Source organism: Lontra canadensis, unplaced genomic scaffold (genome assembly GCF_010015895.1).
Source record: "Lontra canadensis isolate GAN:19392208 unplaced genomic scaffold, GSC_riverotter_1.0 scaffold49, whole genome shotgun sequence".
Lineage (NCBI taxonomy): Eukaryota > Metazoa > Chordata > Mammalia > Carnivora > Mustelidae > Lontra > Lontra canadensis.
The window spans coordinates 5,316,915-5,343,657 of record NW_022631043.1 but is presented as its reverse complement, the minus strand read 5'-3'; the positions used below and the strand labels follow the sequence as shown (position 1 = coordinate 5,343,657).

The window sequence follows — 26,743 nt, the reverse complement described above, 5'->3', positions numbered from 1 at the left end:
GAAAAAAGAAAAAAGAAATAAAAAAAGAAAACCAATAATGAAAAAATATAAAACGGAAAAAATATATATATATTAGATAAACTAGTTAAAAAAACCTTTAAAAAGAAAAGGGTAAAAGTTAAAAAAATTTAGGAGAAGAAGAGAAAAAAAAATTAAATTAACTGCAAGGCTAAAGAATCATGGGGAGAAAGCCATGAGTTCCGTGCTTTGCTTTCTCCTCCTCTGGAATTCCGCGGCTCTCCTTGGTATTGAAACTCCACTCCTCGGTAGGTAAACTTGGTCCCGGCTGGGTTTCTTGTTGATCTTCTGGGGGAGGGGCCTGTTGCAGTGACTCTCGAGTGTCTTTGCCCCAGGCGGAGTTGCACCGCCCTTACCAGGGGCCGGGCTGAGTAATCCGCTCGGGTTTGCTTTCGGGAGCTTTTGTTCCCTGAGCGCTTTCCGTAGAGTCTGGAGGACAGGAATGAAGATGGCGGCCTCCCAGTCTCTGGCCCGGAGGAGCCGAGAGTCTGGGGCCCCACTCCTCAGTGCGCCCTCAGGGAACAGCGCCCAATTGCTCCCGTCACCCTGGCCTCCGGCCGCGCTCCGAGCTCACCGAGCCTGCGACCGGTTCAAGGTAAACCCGAGCTTAGAGCTCACTCCTCGGCTCCGTCTCTGTAGCCGGCTTCCCCGTTCTAATACCTGTAAGCTCTGCGACACTCAGACACCCCCGATCCTTCTGTGACCCTGCGGGACCTGAGGCCACGCTGACCCCGCGTCCGCTTCACCCCGGTTAAGCCTCTGGAGCGATGTTCCTCAGTGGAACAGACTTTTAAAAGTCCTGATTTTGTGCTCCGTGGCTCCCCCGCTTGCCGGGAGCCGGCCCCTCCCCCCGCGGTCTGTCTTCCAGTCGCTTTGGATTCACTTCTCTGCCAGTCCTACCTTTCAGAAAGTGGTTGATTTTCTGTTTCTAGAATTGCTGTTCTTCTTCTCTTCGATCTCCCATTGGATTTGTAGGTGTTTGCAATCTTTAGATAAGCTCTCTAGCTGATCTCCCGCTACCTGAAGTAGTCTCAGCCTGCTACTTCTCTACCATCTTATTTCTCCCTATCGAGAACCTGACTATATTATCTGGGTTAATCAGCGAAGTTAAATTATTTGATTAAAATAGGGCTACGTATCATACTCTCATGGAGTGTGGTTTTAAAATATAAATTCCCATATAGACTTTTAAGGGTAGAACCTTAAAATGAATTTTCCGTGGGTGTTTGAGATGATTCTAATGCATGGCCAGGTTAGGCTCACTACCCACTAAGCCTCGCTGTCTCAGATGATGTTTCTTTGATTCCCTGACTCATCTCTTCTGGAAGCTGGAGGGAAAGGAACCATATTGGTCAGTTGGTCAGACGTTTTGTATAACTTGTAGGAATCTAGCCCATCCTTGCTGATACCTTAATTAGGTCTTCAGTACGGCCATCTGGTCATCAGGTACATGATATGACCAATGAAATTTGTGAACATACTGCTTATTTTGTTTGCTGTTAAGGGAGTTTTTTTGGTCAGAAGCAACATTTTGTGGCAGACAGTGGCAGTGGTCAGGGATCCACGGATAATTTTACTGTACAAAAGAAGCCGGGAAAGCAAGTCTCTAGCTCAATTGTATGTCCAAGTAATAGCAAGTGCCTGGCTAGCCATTTAATAAAAAGGATTCTAAATATCATCCCCTTGCTATCAGGGCTTGGTGGTTGTTCTATATTATGTTGTCGTTTTAAGGGCTGTCTGTGCTGTTGGTGTTTTGGGCATTCAGGAGTGCAGTAGCCAAGAGTCCTTTCTGAAGGGGAGTCTGTGTTGTGAAGTGATATATAACCTCTCTCTATGTCACCAAAGACACTGTTCGAGTCCTTTGAGTAGCACTGAGGCAGCTGGGGAATGAGGTGCTTTGCCATCTACTAAAATGAGTCCCTTTGTCTCCCTGGTCACTGAGTGCCCGCTCTTCATTGCATGGGGCACCCTGTTCTCTTACACACTCAGTGGGTCTAGGCTGCTTTCTTAGACCACCTACCAGCACTTTACTATTCCTCTCATTTCTGTGTCCTTGACCACATTGGTCTGAGAATCTTTATAGAGATTCTGTAATGTAAGATTCTGTAATGTAAGTGGCTGGTCATTTCCATTCCATCAGGACACCCAGGAACTGGGGAAATAGCATACATTTGGGGCTTACAGTCCAACAGAGCTGCTCTCAAGGGACAGGATGAGAAGTCCTTTATATCTCGACCACATAGACCCCCCACCATCACCAGTGGCCCTCAGTGGAGCAGCGAGTACTCAGAGTCCAGCTTGTTAATCCTCAGGCTTTCTGGATATTTCTTCTTTCCAGTGCATAGTCACTCTAGGAAAAGACCCCTGATCCGTGTTGGGAAGACAAGGAGGAAGTGTCACATGTACACAGGAGGTGTTCACAGTTATTATTAGCTTTTTTATTCTCTGCATCCACGGGGCAAGCAAGGATCTGATCCTAGACCAGGAGGTCATACCAAGAAACAGTAATAAAGTGGGGCACCTGGGTGGCTCAGTTGGTTAAGTGTCTGCCTTCTTCTCAGGTCATAGTCCTAGGGTCCTGAACTTGAGCCCAGTGTCTGGCCCCCTGTTCTATGGGGAGCCTGCTTCTCTGTCTCCCTCTGCCCCTGCCCGCAATTTGTGCACATGCTCTCTCTTGCTCTCTCTTTCAAATAAATAAATAAAATCTTAAAAAAAAAATTGCCTGAGAATTGTCATCTCCTTTCAAGGGACTACCGTGGCTATTCAGAACAAGGTAGGAAAAATTTCACCAGACAGGCTTCTGCCCCTGTGGAAAGCTCATTTGGACTCTTCATTTGAACACTAAGCGTTGTTCGAATCCTCCCAAATTTTGCCAGTCCAGTTCTCAGATCTTCAGTGTTCTCCAGACGTTTTCCTAAACCTCACAGAAGAGGGGGCCAGGCAGTCTGTCTTGTCCTTCAGAAGCACACAGGTGTCAACTCTGTTTCTGCTTGTTGGCTCCCATCAGCCTGTGGCCATAAGCAGTAAACTTTTCTAGACTTCTGGTTCTTTCAGACTTGAGCTCATCGTGTCAAATCTTGAGTCTGTCTTTTTCTTTTTAGAACTCTTCAGTACAGTTTTACCCACTCCCCTTGCCTTGTTTTCCTTTTGCGCGTCATACTGTGGCAGGCCTCTGCCCCACACAGCCAACAATCACACCTTCCAAAGCATTTCAGTGATGTCACCATAGGTCATAACTCAAGTCACAGGCTTGCTGCAGAAGCAGAGACCACGGGGATCCCGTGTCCTGTACTGCAGCCAGGTCCTCACTGTCGGAACTCTTGAATGCTGATTTCTGTTGTTCCTTTTAGTCTGCAGAAATTCTCAGTTAATAATGTTTATTGCTAAAGAGATTTCCATTACTATTAAAAATCTCATCTTTTAGCTTTTCAAAGTGTTCATTATCTAAATTCTAATGAGACCATAATTCATTTTATTCTTGTATTTTCTACATTGATGAAATTTTGGGAGTCATTACTGACTTGGGTCAGTTGGTTATGTAGCATAACAATCATTGTAATGCTGTGGTCTCTTGAGCCTTCAGCTTGTGCCCAGCATGCTAGCTGTTCTACCCTTATTGTCTATGTTCTAGACTAATAGGATAATTAATACTGCCGTCATCATTTATTGAGTGTTTATTATGTACTAAGTATAGTTCTAAAGACTTTTATGTCTTTAAACATGAAACTCCTTTTTTACTACAATGCCTGTATATTACTAATAACTCCTAATTACTATTCTGATAACTTTATTACTACAAAAACCCTCTGAGCAGTAGATACTATACTTTTACTCTTCACTGAAAATCACCTCTTTAAGATGATAAAGTAACCTGTCCAAAATTATACAGTACATGTTGAATCTGCGATTTGAAAGCAGAACTCCAAACAAAGTCTGAGTTCTTCCCTAAACTCCATAGTGCCTGTCCCCACTAACCCAGGAAAGGAGCTGGTAACGCCCCTCGCTGTGTGGAGATGAGGACAACAGGCTGGGCTAAGAAGGCCTGCCTGGCTGTTTCCATCTGCGGCAGCAGTGGCAGAGCGCTGCCCTGTGAATCAGTCACAAACTCTCGTGAATGTCCCCAGTGTGATGCCGTATTCCAATAGGTAAACAGTGTTTACGTCAGTAGCTTATGCTTTTCGGAAGTGAACTGTTGAACATAAAATTCGGTTCTGTGAAGTTTAAAACTTCAGCTCTGAAAGAGTATCAGATCAAGGGATGGAAAGTGCTCTGATTAGAATAAATAGTCTGTAGTTGGCCTAAAAGAATCATTCTTCTTATGCGTGACCAAGTGTGAAGGAAATGCAGAGGGTATTATGGTAGCTTATATTCGCTCTCCTTGCTTCAAATGTTTTTCCTTCTTTTCCTTCAGTTTCTGACCTACTTTCTGTAAATGTGAAGGAAACTGGCATATACTCAGTCCTGGCATGTGTTAAAGCAGTGTGCTGGGTGTACGTACGTGATCTCCTTCACCAGGCATTTATGGAAAGTTGGTTTTTTCACTTTTCTCAGTGGTCCTGTATTAATACACTTATGTTAGCACCAACCTGATTTTTCAAATTAAGGGTTGGATTACATTTCTTCAGTCTAAACAAATGCACCTGGTGTCTGGCACGGCTACGCTTTGGGCATATCTGACTCAAAACCCCATGTCCTAGTCATGCTCTAGATGGAGATCTCTCTTCCTTTAAAAGCAATCAGATTAGTGAAGTAACACCAGTTGAAGGCTTAAATGGTGAAATCAAGGGTGCTTGTGCCTCTTTGACCTCTTGGCCTGTGGTGGAATTAAAAGGTGTTGCCAGGAGTTCTAGGGTTCTCCTTCTCATGGGTTTGGTATTTTAGAGAGGCTGGGAAGGTTTCCCTGTTTTGGAAGTCACTGTAGGTGTAGGTACCTACTCATCTTACTCTGTCTGTATGATTTGAATGTTGGAAACAAAGACTTTTAAGAGACCCAGATTTTGTCATTTTCCACTATAAAGAATACTTGTTAGGAGAAAATAATGGACCAAAATCATTTGTCTCTTGCTGACTGGTCTAGGTTTTTTCCCTCCTCTTTTTTCCCCCCTGAATTTCATTATGTAAACAATCAATCAAAAAAAAAAAAACACTTTTTAAAAAAATGTGTATCATAATTTTGTAAAATCCTGTAATAAAATCTTTCATTTATTTTTTTTTTCACTGTTTTATCCTCAGACACAGGGCCTGGTATATAGAAATTTTTTTTGAATGAATATATGAATGAGCAAATGAACATAGAAACGACGAATAATGTTTACCTATTCATTCAGAAGTAGTTGTGGAGTGTCAGCTGTATACCAAGCACTTTTCTAGACAAGGAAAATGAGCGCCAGAGAAGACAATCATGGTTTTTGTTCTGTTGCGATCACCTCCAGTGAGGAAAATTAGATAATAATCAAGTAAACAATAGGTATTTTCAGTAATTTGAAGGTGGGAATGGTTTGTGGCAGCATCACGGATACTCACCGTAACCAGTGTAGAGGGAGCTTAGGAGATGAGCTGGCTGGACCGGGGGTCTGAGCAGCCGCTGGAGGGGTGTCAGGCTGGGGGAGATGGGAGGAGACAAAGCAGCTGGATCATATGGCCAAGGGTCTCTCTCTAGGCTAGAGACGGGAGCTGAGACTTATTCCAATAGAATCTCAAATCCTTGGGTGTTTTCATGGAAGGTGGGCATGGCAGGATCAAATCTGTGTTTTAATCTTTCCTCCTGCGGGTGCTGCTTGCCCTTGAGCAAGCCTTCTGTGACGGCTGCGTGCTGGATCAGCTCTGTGTAGCATTCCTGTGTCTCCTCTTACACAGACACCCTTTCAAGCATGGTTTTTCTTTCTTCAGGAAGAAGAGTTGAGGAAAAGTGGAGAGGCCAAGTACTTTCACCTCAATGATGACCTCCATGTTCTCATTGAAGTCTTCGCTCCACCAGCGGAAGCATATGCCCGGATGGGACACGCACTGGAAGAAATCAAAAAGTTCCTCATTCCTGTTAGTACAGTTTTCCTTGATAGTTAATTTATACTTTAAAAGCTCTTCCTTTATTTTAATCCTTGGTAATTCTTATCAGTAAGTATTATTTGCACAGCACTTTATTTGTTAAAAGTGTCCCTGGGAATTGGCATTTTTCTTCTTTATAAATGAGGCAAGGTATTTTTAAAGAGATTAGATAATACTGGTAAAGGCTATATGGCCAAGAAAGTTGAAGAGCGTAAGCACTAGTTCAGGTTTTGGAACTCACATGTCCTAAGCCTTTTTGTGACACTAAAATCACCTACAAATCCATTGTTCTCCAAAATAAACATACTAGTGCCTTCCATGCAGCAAGTGCTGTGTGTGGTGTTGGACCAGCAGGCATAAATAAAAGACCGAGGCATCCCCTCCAGGGCGATGCAGTATAGGGAAGAGAGAAGCCTAAGCCAGTGATCTCAGTATAGCATGGTCAGCATAACCACAGACATACACATAAGGAGCACAGAGAAGAAAGGCACCATGCTGGCAGTTAGCTGGCTTCTGCCAAGTGTTTCATGATTTGTTTTCTTGTTTATTTTTTGTTTTTGTTTTTAGGACTTTTATTTATTCAAGAGAGTGAGAGATCACAGAGGGGTAGGGAGAAGTAGACTCCCTGCTGAGCAGAGAACCGATACAGGGCTCGGTCCCAGGACCCTTGAGATCATGACCTGAGCCTAAGGCAGAGGCTTAACTGACTGAGCCACCCAGGCGCCCCTTATGCTTTGTTAATAAAACAATTGCTCTTCTGTTTTAACCCTTCCCAGACACTTTGGCATTGCTAAGAATATGAAAACTTAAAGAGAACATACCCATACCTCTATTAGGAAAGTTAATTTAGGTTTTTTATATAATTTACATGTACTAGATTAAAAAAAAAACAAAAAAAACAAAAAACAGAACATTGAACACTTTGGTTCCTTAGACAATTTATTTAGAGAAGCTGTCCCATTGCCAGACAGTTGCCTGAGGTAGGACTGAGTTCAGCAATCCTAGGCTGGTCTAGTGGGTTGACTTACATACACATGTATGTACATACACAGCACATGTATCAGGACTATATTATCTGTGAGGAAAACTGTTGAATTTATAGGGAAAGGGTATTTTCAATCATGATTGCCTTGGAAAAGGCGAGACATGAATTCTGTAAGTTATTTTACTTGGGAGCTTAATTCCCTCAAGCCAATATGAAGATCCATTTATTCATTTAGGTTTTTATTTTGTTTTATTTTTTTAGAGAGGAGGGAGAGAGAGGGTGAGGGAGAGAGAATTTTTTTTAAAGATTTTATTTATTTATTTGACAGAGAGAGACAATGAGAGGGGGAACACTAGCAGAGGGAGTGGGAGAGGGAGAAGCAGGCTCCCCATGGAGCTGGGAGTCTGACGTGGGGCTCAATCCCAGGACCCTGGGATCAGGACCTGAGCTGAAGGCACACACTTACTGACTGAGCCGCCCAGGTGCTTCGAAAGAGAGAATCTTAAGCAGGTTCCAGTCTCACAGGGCTCAGAATCACAACCCTGAGATCGTGACCTGAGCCAGAATCAAGAGTCAGAAGCTTAACCGACTCTGCCAACCAGGTTCCGCTGTTCATTGAGTTTAGAAACAAAGTTTTTAGTACTTTCTATGTGATAGATACATGGGAAGTAATAAAAGACATTCTTTTTTTCTGCCCCTATAGAGCTTATATAATGGGAGGACAGGTAAGAATCAGATGTTCATATAAACGATTATAAGACTGCTACTCTGACAAGACTAAGAAGTTTAATGTCTTAGTGGTCATTCAGTGTGGACTAGGGAGTGCTGACCTAGCCACGTAGGCTCCCACTCCATCCCCTTTACACTTCTCCACCAGGACATGGATCTGACTTCTCTCCCCTTGAATTTGGGCTGACCAGGAGAACTCTGCTTAACCCAGAGTCACAAAAATTTTCTGCTGTGTTTTCTTAATATTTTTAGTATTAGTTCTTTCATTTAAGCCTATGATCAATTTTAGGTTAATTTTTATGTATGGTATGAAGTTAGGATCTGGGTCTGTCTTTTTCTGTGTTGATATCCGGCTGGTTATCCCAGTACCGTATGTTGAAAAGACAATCCTTTTCCTGTTGAACTGCAACACCGTTGTTGAAAATCCACTAAACATAAATGTCTGGATTTGTTTCTGCATTCTCAGTTTGTTCCATTGATTTATATGTCTGTCCTTATGCCAGTGTCATGCTCTTAATTACTTTAGCCTTCTAGCAATTTGGTTTCAAATCCAGGTTGTTGATGCTTTTTTAAAGAAAAAGTACTATCTCAAAATTGTTTTGGCTATTCCGATTCCTATGCATTTCTACATATATTCCGGATTAGCTTGTCAATTTCTGCAAAACAAACAAACAAACAAAAACCTCCAAAGGTTTTGATAGAGGATTGAATCTGTAGCTCAGTTTGGGGATAATTTCCATCTTAACAATACTTAGTTTTCTAGACCATGACTGTGAAGTGTCTACTTAACAGATATTTTTTGTTTCCTTCCACAGTGTTTTATAGTCTTCAAGGTGCCAGTCTTAGACTTCTTTCATTAAATTTATTTCTAAGTATTCTATACTTGTTGATGCTATTGTGAATGGGGCTTTCAAAATTTCATGTTCAGGGGCGCCTGGGTGACTCAGTGGGTTAAAGCCTCTGCCTTCGGCTCAGGTCATGATCTCAGGGTCCTGGGATCAAGCTCCGAGTCGGGCCCTCTGCTCAGCAGGGAGCCCGCTTCCTCCTCTCTCTCTGTCTTCCTCTCTGTCTACTTATGATCTCTCTCTCTGTCAAATAAATAAATAAAATCTTAAAAAAAAAAAATGTCATGTTCAGGGGCACCGGGGTGGTACAGTGTTTAAGCATCTGACTCTTGGTTTCAGCTCAGGTCAGGATATCAGGGTCCTGGGATCGAGCCTCACATCCGGCTTCAGGCTTATGAGGGAGTCTGCTGGAGATTGTCTCCCTCTCCCTCTGCCCCTCCCGCACATGTTCCGTTTAACCCTTCCTCTCAAATAAGTAAACAAATCTTTAAAAAATTTTCATTTTCAGATGGTTACCAGGATATGGAAATGCAGTTGATTTTTATACACTGATATTAAAATACACTGTCTTGTGACCATGTTGGTCTGTTGTTTTGGCTTTTATGGAATCATTAGGATTTTCTACATACAGAATCATGTTATCTGTGGAAAAAGTAAGTTTTGCTTCTTTGTTTGAAATCTTAATGTCTTTAGTTTTTTATTTTTCCCTCATCACACTGACTAAAACTTTCAGTGCATTGTTGAGCAGGAGTGGTGAAGGTGGAACATCTTCGCTTGTTGCTCTTAGTCTTTCACCATTAAGTATGACGTGGGCTGTAAGCTTTCCCTTGCTGCCCTTTACCTTGTGGAGGAAGTTCTCTTCTGTTCCTGGGTGTTGAGAATTTTATCGTGGATGAGTGCTGGATTTTGCCAGTTGTTTTTTCTGCCTATTGAAATGATCATGTGATTTATCTCTCTCTCTCTTTTTTTTGTTTTTTTAAAATAATAGTGTATTGTATTAGTTGGTTTTCAGTTGTTAAGCCAACCTTGCATTCCCAGGTGAAATCCCACTTGGTCATATTACCTGTTGCTAGGATTGATTTGCTAGTAGTTTATTGAGGATCTTTACATCTATAATCATGAGGGATATTGGCTAGTAGTGCAATATTTCCATGACCTTTGTATTAATCTGCACATTTACCATTTCTGGTGCCCTTCGTTACTTTCTGTGGATAGAGTCGCCATATGGTACTACCCCTTTTCAGCCCAAAGGACTTCCTTAGTCTTTCTTGTAACCTTGATCTGCTACCTCCCAAAATTGTTTTGTTTTTCTCAGAAAGTCTTTATTTCACCTGTACCCTAAATGATAGTTTATATAATTCCTGGCTGACAGTTTTTTCTTTCAGGTGGTAGAAGACCAGTCTGCACTTTCTGGCCTTTGTTATTTTTGATGAGAAGAGTCCTTAATTATTTTGTTGTTTGGTACATGATCTGTTACTTTTCTCTTGCTGCTGCCAACATTTTGTCTTTCATTTTCATTAATTTAACTGTAATTGTGTATGCTTATCCTTCTTACTCATTAAGCTTTGTGGATCCATAAGTGTACATTTTTCTTGAAATGTGGAACGTTTTCAGCCATTGTTTCTTTGGGATTTTTTGCCTTTTTCTTTCTCCTCTGCTCCCATCAGTCCTGGAGTCCCCTGACTCGTGTGCTGGTGCGCTTGACGGTGTTTGACACATCTCTGAGGCTCCTTTCTCTTCATCCTTCCTTCTCTGTGTTCCTGACCGGGTAATTTTAATTGGCTTATCTTCAAGTTTGCAGACTCATTCTTTTGCCATCTCAAATCTGTTGTTAAACTCCTATGGTTAAATTTCATTATAGTTGCTGTACTTTCTCTCTCTCTTTTTTTCTTTTTCTTTAAATCTCTCTCTCTCTCTCTTTTTTTCCCCCAACATCTGGACCCTCTCCAAGACAGCTTCTTCATACTGCTCACCTGCTTGCTTGCTTATTTGCTTTCTCTGCATATGGGTCACATTTTCTTGTTTCTTTGCATGCCTCTTAACTTTTCTTTTTTTTGAAAACGCCACACATCAGATAACATATTATAGCACATTTGCATTCAGATTCATTTTAGTCTCCAAGGTTGTTGTTGTGGGTTTTTTTTTCCTTCATTTCTAGTGATTTAGTTGGACTAAATGTGCAGTCTGTCTACTGCATGGTTTATGGCTTGGTTCATTTTTCTCCTCACTTGTACTCTAACCTGGGCCACTGGGTGCGCCCTGGGCGTCAGCATCACTCAGATGTCACCAGAGGTTAATCAGAGGCCATGCTCACATGCACGTGTTGATAAGGATTCCAGCCTCTGCTGATGGAGCTGTGGGGGAGCACTCAGGCTGGTCAGTTGTCACAGCTGCCCTGGTCTTTACTTGTGACCAAGGTCTTGATCCCTGCCTGTCCTTTACACATGCCTAGAGTCACTGTTGGGGAGGGACGGAGGGTGGAGCTTTATGCTCTCTTCAGGCCTTATATTCAGTAGAGATGTGCAGAGAACACATCAGGACTCTCCATGACCGTTAAGTTTCTGGCTAGTCCGCCAGTCTGTTGCTTGCCCCACCCCAAACCTGAATATTAGGCTTGTTAATTCATTGGACTTTTATGTATTTGCTACCAGAATTGTTACTGATATTGACAGTGCTGTTGGGCATGTATTTTTTGTTGTTGTTGTTGTTGTTTGTTTGTTTGTTTGTTTCCCACACTTTCTTCCAAATTAAGTGAACTTCCTCCTGCAGCAAACTATTGGTTTTCATGTCCTTCCCTAATGGTGGAACTGACACATCATCTGGACTGGGGAAGAAGGATGGCAGCCTCCCCAGACAAAATGCCAGACTCCCACATTTTGTACCTGACACTAATAAAGTTACTGTGTTTTCAGTTTTTTATGCAACTTCAGTCAGTTCCCAGAGTTCAGAAATGGTTTTTTGTTTTTTTTTTAAAGATATAATTGTTTTTTTAAAGATTTTATTTATTTATTTATTTGACACAGAGAGAGAGAGAGAGAGAGAGAGAGAGAGAGACAGCCAGCAAGAGAGGGAACATAAGCAGGGGAATGGGAGAGGGAGAAGCAGGCTTCCCATCGAGCAGGGAGCCTGATGTAGGGCTTGATCCCAGGACCTTGGGACCATGACCTGAGCTGAAGGCAGATGCTTAACAACTGAGCCATCCAGGTGCCCCTGAAATGGTTGATTTTAACTGTGTGGTCAGCTTTTATTGTTGCCTTTTATGGAAAGGTTTTACTAAGCTTCTTGTTTAGCTAAATTACAAGTCTTATATTCTCTCATTACATTTATTTTTTTAAATCTTAAGAGTATTTTGGACCCCTGACCATATGAGGATGTGTAATATTTCCCTTCATTCTTTTTGGTGTCTGCATATTTCATCATATACATGTTCTAGAAGTATGTATTCAATCTTCAAATAATGAACATTTATGTTATTTCTATAGATTATAATATAGACATTGATCCCAGGATTAATTTTTGACATAATCATTGGTATATTTGGGCAAATATATCTGAAGAGAACATTCGTGGCTGAGTATCCACTAAATTTTAATAAATTATTTTTAATGATTTCATTTAAAAAGTTTTTTCCCATTCTCTCGGCTAACACATCTAAATATGTTCTAAATTTACTGGACAGTAAAATCCCACGTGTACCTGTGTAATTAGAATTCTGATCACTTTTCCACTCTTCACAATTGATGACATGTTTGAATTAGTGTGATAATATTTTCACTTTTCTGATAGGAAGTTAAAATGATAATTTACTAATGACTAGTTTAAAATGTAAAATCATCATTTAGTCTGTGTGCTAACATATGTCACTTGGTTTCCCACCTGATTTCAAATCATCATATTACAGACCAAGAAAACTATAACTACAATGATTTTTATCAATAGTTCTATCTGACAGAAACAGTTCCCTAAAATTTTAGTCTAACGTCACAAATCTGGTGAGTCCAGTTCATTAAATTCAGGCTTAACCCAGATGTGTTGACTCAGATTCCATAATTTGTTTCTGACTACCGTTTGTCTTCTTGAGAATGTATTTTTACAAAGATCTAAAATGGGCTTTCATTCTAATTTTTGTGACACCATTGTAATCACTCAGAGCAATTTCTTTTTCCGTTTAAAATTTTTAATGGTATTTTTGGATGCTGTGTTCTTTTCCCATGAACCTATTTTGGAACCACATACAATTTTGTGTCACACCTCCCCGCACTTTCCAACAGGGCAAATATTTAGCATTTATGTAGCACATTTTCACATTTTATTTAGCATGTGCTTTACAAATAATTTATGAATCTTCACACATTTTTAGTAAAATGGTAAGGAGCATATTAAAAGGCTTATTTTAGAGAGGGTGAAATAATGATAGATTGAAGTGAGTCTTTTGAGATCCTAGTGCCCTAAATAAGTTAGAGAAAGAACCTCCGTCTGCAAGAAAACCTAGACGCCTGGTCGTGTGCCCGTCCCACTAGTCATGGCAGGTTGAATTTGCCTCTGCAAGTGTTTGCTTATTATGGTTTCAGCTTTCTCTGGACTTCCTTTTCGACTGGTGTTCACACTACTTTTCCTATTCCACAGTGCCTTCCACTACAGGATTCAAGTCATTTTTTATACTCTGCTTTTTGCAAAGTAAGGAAAAGATAGCAGATTTTTTTTTTTTTAATAAGTGTATGAAGTCTATTTCGTATTTTAAACTCTAAATAATTCAGGAAGCTGTTGCCCCTGAATCTTTTATTCACACTTGAAAGCCTGTTTCTTTTATCGTAGGAGCCTCCATTCCTCGCTCCAGGGGCAGTCCCTCCTCTTCCTCTTCATGGAGCCGCACAGCTGGAAAACCTGCCCGCCTGCTCTGTGTCTGTGACTTTCTCCCCCTCCCTCTCCCTTCCCCTGAGATGGATTCCAGCTCTGCCCTTCCCAAAACTACCCTTGCTGAAGTCAGTGTTGGCTTTACTCTTGGATCCCGTGGGATCCCGTGGGACGCAGCACTGACTTCCTGTGGCTTTCATGCTAGGCGGACCTCCATGTCCCTCTCAGGTGCTTGCCTCCCCTTATCCATCCCCCCTGTGTGGCTTTTCTTCTGTTACCGTGCATAGCTGTCCAGAGCCCTTCTGCTCCAGTAACATGCCCCAAGCAATCCTGCTTATTGCTGACATTTGTATACAGATGATTTCTTGCTAGAGGTCCCCGCAACAAGCTCATTAATTCTCTAGAACGACCCATAGGACTCAGAAAATCGGTTATACACTGTGACTATGGATTATTTCCACAAAGGGATACCGATCAAAATCAGCAAGGAAAGGAGCACAGGGAAGACTTGGCCTGGGCTTCCAAGTGTCCCTTCGCGGGGAATTCTGCAGGGACACGTTTGATTCGTCTAGCAGTGATGCGTGACAACACGCGCGAGGGTCTGCCAACTAGGGAGGCTCCCCTGCGCCATGGTGTGCGTGGTTTTTATTTTTTATTTTTTTAAAGATCTTATTTATTTATTTGACAGAGACAGAGATCATAAGTAGGCTGAGAGCAGGCAGAGAGAGGGGGAAGCAGGCTCCGCACCGAGCAGAGAGCCCGATGTGGGGCTCAGTATCCCAGGACTCTGAGATCATGACCTGAACCAAAGGCAGAGGCTTAACCCGCTCAGCCACGCAGGCGCCCCACAGCACGGTTTTTATTGTGGATCCATCACGTACGCATATGGCGTCCTTGGTCTGAACTCAGCTGCTCCCAGTCCAGCATCACCACGCCACTTCCTGAGCCAAAACAAAGGTTCCCTGCTAATCCCATTGCTGGGGCAGACTCGTTTCGCCACACTGTACTGCTTGGCCTCAAACCCACGCATACAGAAACTCTCTTAGCAGGCGGTCCCCTCTGTGGGCTTAGAGGTTATCTTCCGGGGGCAGCCACAGGCCTGCCTTGACGACAGGCCCTGCTCGGTGCTGTGTAGCACCTGAATAACCCTTCCTTGTCCGCTTCTGTATCCATATCTTTAACTTCTAAATTACTGGTTTTTATGTCTGTGTTACGGGACTTCTCAGAATTAATGTGTCATAAGCCAGTGCAGAGTCAACCTGTACCACACTGATTACAACATGATACCATTGTTACTTACCCCTCTTATTTTCCAGATGTCCACTGACATTCTTGACTTTGCTGATATACCTCTGCCATCTAGAATATTACCATGTCTAAGAAAAATTAAACATTATAAATAACACCAAAACTTCCTTTCCTCATCCTGCCTGCCACTTCTGTACTCCAGGTTGTCCTTACCACACACTGGAATTATGAGCTTCCATCTGGGATTTCTGCCTCTAGTGTGCTTTTTTCCCTTGAATATCTTTATGGAGATCTAAATCACATCACATAAAATTCACTCCTATAACGTATACAATTCAGTGGCTTTTCGTGTATTCATAGAGTTCTGTGGCTGTCACCATAACCCAAGACCATTTTTATTACCTCCAAGTAAACCTTGTAATGAATAGTGACTTCCCATTCTTCTTCCTCCCTAGTCAACCACTCATTCACTTTTTTGTATTTTACACAGCCTTTATGGAGATAAAATTCACATACCCTACAATTCATCCATTAAACGCCCAGAGTTCACTGGATTGTTGTGCATTGACAGTTATGGAGCCATCACCACAATCTGCTTTAGATTTTCATCATTCCTCAGAGCAACCCTATACCTTTGTGCAAGCAGTCCCCATTCCAGTCCCCTGCTGTCCCTCACCTCTGTCTCATACCACCAGTAATCTGTCTCTATGGACTTGCCTGTTTTTGACATTTTGTGTAAAACGAAACAGTATGTGTAGTCTTTTGTCCTGCGTTCTTTCATTTAGCGTACTCCTTTCAAGGTTCATTGAGGCTGCTTTTCATTGCTGGATGATATTCCATTGTACGGATATGCTATGTTTTATTTGTCCATTCTTTATTAGTCAAGGACTTCAGTTGGGGTTATTTGTACTTTCTGGCTATTATCAAGAATGCTGCTGTGAACATTCATGTACAGATTTTTGGAGGGATGTATGTTCTCACTTTCTTGGGTATGACCCAGAAGTGGAATTATTAGGTTTCATGGTAGCTCTGTGTTTAACATTTTTGAGGGGCGCCTGAGTCACTCAGTGGGTTAAGCCTCTGCCTTCAGCTCAGGTCATGATCTCAGGGTCCTGGGATGGAGCCCCATATTGGGCTCCCTGCTCAGCGGGGATCCTGCTTCCCCCTTTCTCTCTGCCTGCCTCTCTGCCTACTTGTGATCTCTCTCTCTCTCTCTCTCTCTCGGTCAAATAAATAAATAAAATCTTTAAGAAAAAAAAAAAAAAAAGCATTTTTGAGGTAGTGCTAACTGGTTTTTCCAAGTGGCTCGACCAGTTTTCATTGCCGCCAGCAAGGTGTAAGACTTCCATTATCTTCAGTGTTATCCTTATTACTATAGTACCACTTGTTAAAGAGACTGTTTGAACATCAATCTATAGTAACTTATTTCTGGGCTCCCAATTCTATTTCACTGATCTTTATGTCTACCCTTTAAGCCAGTACTACACAGTCTTTGTTACTATGGCTTTGTGGTAAGTTTTGAAATGGGATTGTATTAGTCCTCCAATTTTGTTCTTTTTTCTTAAAATTATTCTGGATATACTAGGTCCCTTGGATTTTCATAGAAATTTTAACAAAGAAGCCAGTTGGGATTTTGATAGGGATTTCCTCATCTCTGTAGATCAGTCTGGGAGGTGGGAGAGTAAGGCAGAGATATTGTCATCATAACAATATTAGGTCCTCCTATCCATGAACATTGGGTATATTTCCATTTACTTAGATTTTTAAAAATTTCTTCCAGTTGTATTTTGTTGTACAGTATACAAATCTTGCTCTTATTTTGTTAATTTATTCCTATGCTGTTCTTTATGATGATACTATAAGTGGAATTATTGTCTTAATTTTATTTTTGTATTGTTCATAAAGAAATAAAATTGATTTTGGTATATTGATCTCATTATATCCTGAAACCTTTTGTAATGTGATTATTTAATAATGTTTTTGTGGATTCTTTTGATTTCTGTATACAGGGTTATGTCATCTGTGAATAAAGGTTGTTTAGTTCTTCCCTTCCGATCTGAACGCTGTTTATTTGTTTCTTACATTATTGTCCTGACTAGAACCTCAAGTGTGATGTTGGATAGAAGGGGTGAGAGTAGACATCCTTATCTTGTTCCTTATCTTAGGATGATTCTTCTACGTTTTTACTATTAAATACGGTGTTAACTCTGGGATTTCCTAGTTGTTGAGTGTTTTTATCATTAAAGTATTGGATTCTTCTCACAAGTGGTTTGGTTTCTTTGTATTAAAATGATCATTTTTTGTTCTTTATTCTATTTTTATGGTGTTATATTAATTGTTTTTTTTATATTAAGGCAACTAGCAATTCTGGAATAAGTTTTACTTGATTCTTGTGTATATTTCTTCCTTCTATTTTGTTTATGCTGTTGGATTTGGCTTCCTAATTTTTTTGAGAGCCTTTGTTTCTGTATTCATAAGGATATTCATTTATAGGTTTCTTTTCTTGCAATGTCTTTGTCTATTGTGGTACCCTGACAGTACTGGCTTTATAGAAATAGTGAGGAAGTACTCCCTCTTCTTTCATTTTTCTGGAAGTTTGTGAAGGATTAGTATTAATTCTTTATTAACTATTTGTAGAATTCACCATTAAAGTTTTGTGGGCCTAGGCTTTTCTTTGCAGGACACTTAATGAGTACTAATTTAGTCTCTTGGTTTATCTGCCAGATTTTTCATTTCTTCTTCAGTCAGTTTTGGTAATTTGTGTCTTTGTAGAAATTCATCCGTGTCTTTCTGTCATCTTAGTTACCTAATTTGATGGCATCCAGTTGTTCATAATATTTCTAAAACACAAACCTAGATATGCAACTTTCTTCCTTAAAACTCTAAAGTGCTTTTTAGTACCCTTAATTTTAAACCTTTTAAGTTACATTTGAAATGACTGAAGACTTTGTTTGATTTGGTTTCTGCTTTCCTTTCCACTTTGAGCCCAACCCCCCTCCCCAAAAAAACACACCCCAAGTTGATCTTCTAATTCAGCCGTATGGCACTTCTTCATGTTCCCTGGATACCATCTCTTTAGGTCTTAAAATGTGCTTTTACCTCCAGCTATAGTAGTGTACTGCCCCTCTTCTGGTAGTTAGTTCACACTCATCCTTAGATGATACTTCTTTTGGGAACCTGCTCTCATTGCCCACAGCTGAGTTACAGGACTTTCCTTTTTGACAGTTTAGACCTGAACTTTCATTTTATTGTAAAACAGATCACACTTCTTGATGATTCTTGAATGGGGTTGGAGATATTCAGGAAAGGAGTAATCAAGGATGACTCCCAGGGTTTCTCAGTTGAATATTTAAACAGTCGTAAGATAAAGAAGAGCGAGTCTCCAAGAATAAGATATATTCAGCTTTGAAAATGGTGCATTTTTCTAGTATAATATCCAGATGGAAATGTACAAGAGGAATGTGTACACGTGGTTCTTAATTTCAGTAAAGCTATCCTGTTGTATGTATGTCCTCCTCCTTTGTTAGATTGTGAGCTCCTTGGCTGTAGGAAGCCAGGCTTCCTTCTCTGTTTTTTAGTGGTCCTTCACAGATTGCAGTAACTACTAGTTGAATTGAGTTGTAAATAACAGTGCCATGTGTCTGTATATGGTATTTTAATTTGCTTATAAGTATCTTACTTGGAAAGTAAGTCCAGCAGAAGGAATAATGGCTGATTGTAGAAAATTTTAGTTTGGGAAAAATACACTTTTTTCCCCCTTTTTTTTAAACAATTTATTGATGCATTTTCATTTCAACAATCTCAAATCTTATTTTGTGAATTCAGCTATTTCCTTGCCCTTTCTTCTATTAAAAATTGTTTTATTCTTGTCCTAAATACTTTTGTATTTTTCACATGAGCTGAGTTATGCTGTCTTCTGTCTTCTGTGTAGGACTATAATGATGAAATCAGGCAAGCACAGCTCCAAGAATTAACATATTTGAATGGTGGTTCAGAAAATGCGGATGTACCGGTTGTTCGAGGGAAACCCACCTTGCGTACAAGAGGTGTACCCACCCCAGCAATAACCAGGTAGGTGTAATTAATTGACTTACTTTTTTTGTCATTAGAATAGGGTACCATGGCAACCGTTTTAATGTCTCCTTTATTAATAGTCAAACAGCTCTATCAGTATATCCTTACAAAGCCTGCGAGAATATATTCAGACATTTTAATGTTGTAATTAAGGGGATTCACTTTGCTTGGAGTGAGATATTCCTGGGTTTAAATAGAACCTGTACCACTTACTGGCTGATGACTATAGCCAAGTTTATTTATCACTCTAATATTAATTTTTTTTTAAGATTTTATTTATTTATTTGACAGAGACACAGCAAGCGAGGGAACACAAGCAGGGGGAGTGGGAGAGGAAGAAGCAGGCTTCCTGCTGAGCAGGGAGCCCAGTGCGGGGCTCCACCCCGGGATCATGACCCGTTGCATAAGCAGATGGCTAACTACTGAGCCACTCAGTACCCCTAATATTAATTTTTAAAATTCTTAAAAATGAGGCTTGTTTTAAAATAATAATATTGATATGCAACTTGAAGTCTTGGAAGCATGTGCCTTCCCCATTGAGCACAGGATTAGGCCAGTTCTTTGCCACATCTCTGTTGAGCACCATGTCAGGCACCAAGTGAGTATCCAGAAGCCTGCTGTCATTTTATTCACTGAATGCTCTGAAACTCCTCAGCTGGTCCAGGTACACAGAATTTTTTTTCTGTCTTTGGACTGATGACTACTTTTAATATGAAAAATGAAATCAGAGAGAGAGACAAACCGTGAGAGAGACTGGACTCCAGGAAACAGAGGGTTATGGAGGGGAGGGGCATGCAGAGATGGGGTGACTGGGTGGTGGGTATTAAGGAAAGCATGTGTTGGGATGAGCACTGGGTGTTATACACAACTAATGAATCGTTGAACACTACAACAAAAGCTTATGATGTGCTTTATGTTAGGTAACTGAACATAATGAAAAATAAAAAATAAAATGTTTTAATGAATTCATAAGACAGTTTAAGCAAAACCATATATTGAGATATATCTCAGATTTATTTAAAAATATTTTTAATTTTTTAATCTTTGCATCTAAAAGAACTCTAGAAAGAAGTAACGGATTTTTCACTGGTGACTACATATATATTTTTTCAGATTGATTTTGAATGAAATAATTTCAAATAGCATTCTTTTATATCTCCAACTTTTTTAGGAGAATAAAAAGTCAGTTTTCTTATTAAGTGTTGCTGATCAGTGTATGGTCAAAGAGAGCAATTACAAACAGGTGTTCTTGCGCTGTAAAATAAACAGATCTCCTCATGGTACCAAGTGGGTTTACTCTATTAAAAAAGGCTGATAATGGATCGCTGTTGATGGTTTAATGAAATAATTTATGTAGGTGTTCAGTAAATGGTAAATCCTTCTCATTTTCATTTCTTCTACCATTAAATTTACTTTAAATCATAAGAAATTCCAGTTGACCCTTGATCATTGTGGGAGGATAGTGGTACTGACCTCTTGCATAGTCAAAAATCTGTGTATAACTTTTCACTCCCCCAAAACTTACTACTAATAAGCTACTGTTGACTAGAAGCCTTACCCATAACACAGTCGGTGAACACATTTTGTGTATGTGTTAAATACTGTATTATTGCAATAAGATAAGCTAGATAAAAGAAAATGTTAACAAGGAATTCATGAGGGGAAAGTGCATTTACACTACTGTACTGTATTTATTGTAAAAAGATCCGTGTGCAGACGAACCCATGCAGTTCAAACCCATGTTGTTCCGGGGTCAACTGTACTCGCTGCGTTAGTTTCCTGTGGCTGCTGTGATGAATGACCACAAATCTGGTGGCTTTAAACAATAGAGATTTATCAGTTCTGGGGACTAGATGTCCAAAATCAGTGCTGGGCAAACCACAGTCAAGGTGGTGGTGGTGCTTTCCCTCTAGCAGGGAATCCTTTCCTTGCCAGTTGCAGCTTCGGGTGCTGCCAACATGCCTTCCCTTGTGGTCTTACCACTCCGGTCTCTGCATGTTGATTTCGCTCCTGTCTGTCTGTCTTCTCCGTTTGCTTCCCTCTTCCACGTGATAGCATTTAGGGCCCCCCAGGCGATTCAGAGTACTCCTCCCTTCCCAAGATGCTCACCTGATAATCACGTCTGCAAATGCCCTTTTTCTAAAGAAGGCAACATTCACAGAATGAACCTCCCGGACGGGCGGAGGGAAGAGAGCACACTCAGTGTCACTGTTGAGGACACTTTTTAGGGGATGCTGTGTTCCTTAACCAGAGCTATCATTTTGATTGAAGATAAGTTCTCATTTCACTGTCAGGTTTTTTTGTTTTGTTTTGTTTTTTAAGATGTTTTTTTATTTCGTTGTCAGAGAGAGAGACAATGAGAGAGGGAGCGCAAGCAGGGGGAGTGGCAGGCAGCACCTGATCCCAGGACCCGAACCGAGGCAGACGCTTCCCCGAGCCACAGGCATCCCTCACTGTCAGGTTTTAAATTAAGTTTAAACAGATGAGGAAGGCAGAAACTTTTTGGTATTTTGAGTATAGTATCTGCAGAAACCCCTCCATCTACCCGGATGAAAAATTATTCCTCTTGATGACGCATGTCCGTGGCTTGCCACGGACAGCCTTTCCATTGGGTTGGCAATGAGTACCGTTCCCGTGGCGGGTGTGGCTGGTCCGCACTCGGCACTGGGCAGAGCACCTCACACACCCCTACCTTCTTTCCTCCATTTGACTGTGGGCTTCCTCGGTACCGGATGTTTCAAATACTCTGCTTTTCTCTTCCTCGAAGAGGTACTCAGAGCCCTCCTGTATTCTTTCTTAAGGCCTCACTCTGTTTAGTCTTTACTGATTACTTTGCCATATTTCCTGTGTTCCACCCCCCGCTGGAAACTGTTTATTTCATGAAGTTGGTGCTCACGTCCTTCCCATATCTTTGTGAACGTTGCTCCTCTGCCCACAGTTCTGCATCCCTTCCCAGCCCCTCACTCTTTACATCCTGCTTTTCTTCGTGTCTCACACCAAAGATTATTTTAACACTTCTACTTCATCTACTACTGACTGAGTACTTTTCTAAGCATTTACAGATATTAACTAGGTTACACCTCATAACAGCCCTGTGAGGGGCCACTGGTGTGTTCACTCACCATTTCTCAAGCGAGGGAGGTGATGACTCGCCCAAGATCTGTAGACCCTGGTTCCACCGTCCGTACCTCTCTCTTCTCTTTGGTCCTCCCTTGCGTTTCGCCAGGAGCCGGGCTTTCCTCCATCCATTCTGCCGCTGCATTTCCTCCATAGAGCTTTGGTTCTGTCCCTTTCACTGCACTTTTATCACAGCCCATGATGGCACCTTTAATACAATCTATGGTGGAAATACTTTTATGTTTTTTACCACTTTCTCATTAAATCACATATAGTAACTTGCCAAACTAGTATGTGTATCTCACAGAATAAAAAGTAAATGGATGTGGGAATTAGGACAGAAGGTTACCAAACCCCAGGAGTGAGGTTAACACACGGGAGTACAGTCGCAGAGTTGGTCTTCGAATTAAATTTTGAGTTTCCTTGTAGCCAAAGCTGAGGAAGACGTGGTTATGGAATCACACTGTTTCAGGGTCTAAAAGAGTAATAAAACAGAAGACAAACATACTCCTCAAAGCCCAGGGCCTTCAGGTCCTGAGACCTGTGAGAATTATCTCCAGGGCACAGTCTTAGTGGGCCTTGGCTGTATCTATCCCCTCAGTGCGCCATTTTGATTTTGCCTCTGAAATAGACCTTGGGGCGCCTGGGTGGCTCAGCGGGTTAAGCCTCTGCCTTCAGCTCGGGTCATGATCCCAGGGTCCTGGGATCGAGCCCCGCATCGGGCTCTCTGCTCCGCGGGGAGTCTGCTTCCTCCTCTCTCTGCCTGCCTCTCTGCCTGCTTGTGATTTTTGTCTGTCAAATAAATAAAATCTTTAAAAATAAAATAAAATAAAAAAATAAAATAAACCTTAAGTCTGGTTTTCATGAGTCATCTCTTCCTCCCCACCTCAGTCTAGCCACACTGCTCTTCCACTTGTCATTTGCAGTCTTTAATGACCTGTTCAAGTAGATACTGTCTTCTCCCTGCCTTAGTTTTTGGGTGGCTCCCTTTGCCTCTAGGAGAACATCCGAACTTCCTGCCATGCTCGAGGACACACTCCTAACCTGGTGATCTTCTTGCCCTTTCTGACCTTGTGGTTTTCTGCACTGCGGTCTGGCTGGTCTCCTAACTCTCTGGCAAACTGGCCAAGCTTATTTCCTTCCCAGGCCCTTTGCATTCACTACCCCCACTGACCCCACCTCGGGATGCTTTGTCCGGGCCTCACATGGTAGACAGACACAGGTCCATGCCTAGGAAGCCTTACCGGGCACCTTCTTGAGAGTCATCGTCCCCGAGTCCCAAAGCTGGGATCCCTTCGTAGCATTTATCACACTGAATTCTACCTCTTTTGTTCACATTTTCATCGGCTTCTCCTCATGATAATGTAAACCCATAAAGGCTCTTGTGTCCCTAGGACCTGGCGTAAAGGAATCACTTAGTAAATAATTGTTAAGTGACTGCAGTACAATAGCAAATCCTTTAGGCTCTTGCTGATCAAGTGTCAGTCATTTGCAGTATTTTGTGTTGATGTAGTTCGCTGTCCCGTGACGGAATGCACTAGGGGATTAGCTTTGTGGGAATGGTCATGTGGCTATCACCATTTTGGAATTTCAGAGTGGAATAAATTATTATTGGAGGCTTCATGAATGTTCCCCATTCTTATCACTTCAGGATACTTTTCTGCTGAAAGATGTAAATGACCTAAAATTAAATCCTGCAGTGGGAAGTTTTAATGAACTCTACATAAACCTTTCATTTCAGTTTCAAATGCGAGAACTAAACTTAACACCTGTTGTAACTCAGGAGATGAGGAAGTTTCCTCACTTCCGGTCTGTCCTGTGCATGCCTCCAGGGACGCTGCTGTGACGTGTGGCCTGCCTGGCCCTTCGGGGTCTGCGGAAGAGCAGAGGGAAGCTGGAGAGGGGGACACTGCAGGCAGCACACTTTGGGCAGGTCCCCTCCTCCACCCTGACCTGCTGCCCAGCGGTCTGGGCCAGGCTGTCCTGGACCCGTGGGGATGCTCCTTCCATGCCTTCTTCGAAATAGCTGGCTTGTTCTGTGCTGCTTTCCTGCTGACCTTTACTCTGGCCAGCGGGCCCTTCCTCCCAGGTAGCAGGCAGTCTTAGCTCCCTGCATGTGAGACCAGAAACAATAAGAAGAAGAGTGGACCAAGCAGATGAAGCCTGCCTTTCTGAGTAGTGAATCATGTTCATCAGCACTGGGAGCTGAATGTGGTGGTTTGGACCCAGGACATGAAGCTGACACAACCACTCAAGGCTTTTTATAAGCTTTCATTAAATTGGGGAAATTTTCAACTCTGGTTTCTATAATTTTTTTTACCTGCCCCTTCCTCTTTTCTTTCATGGACTGAAGTTCCACAGTAAATCATTGGGTGGCATTTCCCAAACTCTCTGCCAGGGTGCTGGCATTCCCCGGGACCCCGCAGTCCTCAGCATCTCGTGGGCACCGCTCGAGCTCTCAGCGTAAGGGAGTTATTTATAGTTTCAACATTAGATTGTGCCCCACTGATGTCATATCTCTGTAAAACCAGTGTTTTGGCAGTTGCTGTGTTGAGCAAACAAGTAGCCACAGTTCTGTAAGAGCACTACATGACCTCTTATGTACGGGGTCGGATGGGACACCGGCACTCACATGTCCTCTTTCACATTGATTTCCATGTGATTTCACTGTTTTTTAAATCCATCGTGAATGATATCATAGATGCTAATGATTGTTTCAGTGATTGAAAATGATATATTTTCTCTCATGTATGTGTATGAAGTTATGAGAAATGTTATCAGGAACACTGAATAGTTAATATAAGAGTCATAAATATTTCTCTAGTATATGATAAGATTTGTGTTAATCTACCAATCTATATTAAAAGGTCTTTTTTTTTTTAATCAGGAAAGGGTAGATATAGGAAAATGACAATATACTTCTTTTTCTACTAGTCCGCATTATTGATAGACGTTTTCTATTAAAAAATAACAACGCTTCCTTGGGATATAACTTAAATTATTTGATTTTCTGTTGGACTGAGCTTCTCAGGACATTCTACTACCAAACTGTCAGAACTCACCCTCTTGTCCTTCCTTCTGATTTCATAAAAACCTAGGTATTGGTACATGACATGTATGCCGCACTTCCCAGGCAGAGAGTAGTAGAGGATTTCCCTGGGAAATGAGTTTCTCTTCTTTTCTTGCCATAAGGTTCATGGATTTCTCCTACTGAGCTGCTTCCTCCTTCCTCAGTATCCACTTGCTTTCTGTTCCAACGGTCCCTGGGGCCGTATTACTGAGTGGCCATACTGGAGTGGATTAAGGGGAAATAAAAGGAGAAAATGAAAAATGTGTGGTTTCTTTTCAAATCATTTTAATAGGCTTTGGGAAGACAAAATCCATGGCAAATAGTGTTATAAGGACTGTGAGAACTTGGTGCCAGAGCTTGTAATTCCGAAGCCAGCCAGGGGCAGGCAGGTAAGAATGGCAGCAAAGCGTGGTTCTCCTGGTCACAGTGAGGTCGACCGCACACGTGTCAAGTGCAGCATACAGTCAGATAAATGTTCTCAGATAAATGTAGGCGTCAGTGCCAACTGGAGGAAGGTTTCTGACACCCAATTTGCCGCCTGATTTTTCCCTACAATAATGTTAAACAAGTTCTACTGATAAGCTGAGACAGTTGGAGGCAGATGGAACCGCAGAGTATTCGTGTGCAGTGGGACTCTCCTCCCACCACACCCTGGTTGTTCAGAAGCTTTAACATATTTCTTCCTCTTTGAAAATCAGTCAGTCTATTCCTGCTGTTAGGTCATTTAATGTCACAGCGTTTCTTCGAGCTCTTTCTGTGACAGTATTGAAGTTACAGAGATGGCTAAGTCGTCATTTTGACTTCAGGGAGTTTCAGAAGTAGAAGTCAGAGAAACAAGTAATTATGGCAGAATAGTGTAAAAAGGGGATGGGAGGTATAAAAACAAGTGGAATGGAAATAGAAATGAGGGGGCAAATAATTATTTAAAATATTGTATTCATTTGAAAGAAAGCACAGGAGTGGGGAGGGAGAGGGAGTGTGGGGCTCAATCCCAAGATCCCCCGATCATGACTTGAGCCAAAGGCAGATGCTTAATTGACTGAGCCACCTAGGTGCCCCATTGGGTACAAATAACTTTGAACCGGGGACATGGGTATAAGGCAGGAGAGTGCCAGAGGGAAGTCATCCCAAGCAGAGGAGCAGAGACTGGAAAGCAGAAAAGATGGGGACTGTGCTTGGAATTTGGGTGTGACTCTGGGAAAATCAGTCCCCTGGCTCTTTGGAGCTGTAGGGCCTCCTTGGGTCTCTCCCCAAGCTAAGCCCTGGTTTCCTCAGCTGTAAAATGGAGCTAGAACACTGAGCACATGCTAATCCAAACGCTGCTTAATTTTTATCATGTCCGTGGGCTTAATTTATTCGAGCCCAACTGTTCCATGATTCCTTTTCCGATTACACAAAATGATCCACATCGCAACTTGAATTCTTACGGAGGACCTTAGGCAAAGTACGCATCTCTCTTAATCTCCTTTACTATTAATTCACTGTTACCAGAGAGGAAGAAGACTCATCCTCAAAGTTGCAAAGGCAGAAATAGGGCTATTAGTTAGAAATGATAAAGACTTTTGCAATTTTTATTTTTAAATAAAGAAGAAAGGTACAAGCATGCTTACAGAATTGGAAGACAGTGACAGGCTTCAAAGTAAGTGATGAGCTCTCTGTCTTCAGGGGGATACATCACTGGTGAGAAAGAGAAGATAAATGCATTTCTTGCACTTTATAAGAGGTTGTGTTTCTCACAGTGCCTTACATGGTCAGTAA

The 26,743-nt window shown here is 41.6% G+C and overlaps 1 protein-coding gene across 3 annotated transcripts in view; it reads left to right on the top strand.

Annotated features, from left to right (window-relative positions):
* The window catches only part of KHDRBS3 (KH RNA binding domain containing, signal transduction associated 3), a 182,358-nt gene that overhangs the window by 88,517 nt on the left and 67,098 nt on the right, over positions 1-26,743 (top strand). For all 3 annotated transcript variants that reach the window (XR_004384512.1, XM_032873485.1, XM_032873486.1), the window contains exons 4-5: positions 5,908-6,054; positions 18,656-18,795. Coding sequence is in view for 2 of the 3 variants with exons in the window: in XM_032873485.1 (XP_032729376.1) it covers positions 5,908-6,054; positions 18,656-18,795 (287 nt within the window). In the remaining variant the exon portion in view is untranslated. The remainder of the gene's footprint in view (positions 1-5,907; positions 6,055-18,655; positions 18,796-26,743) is intronic.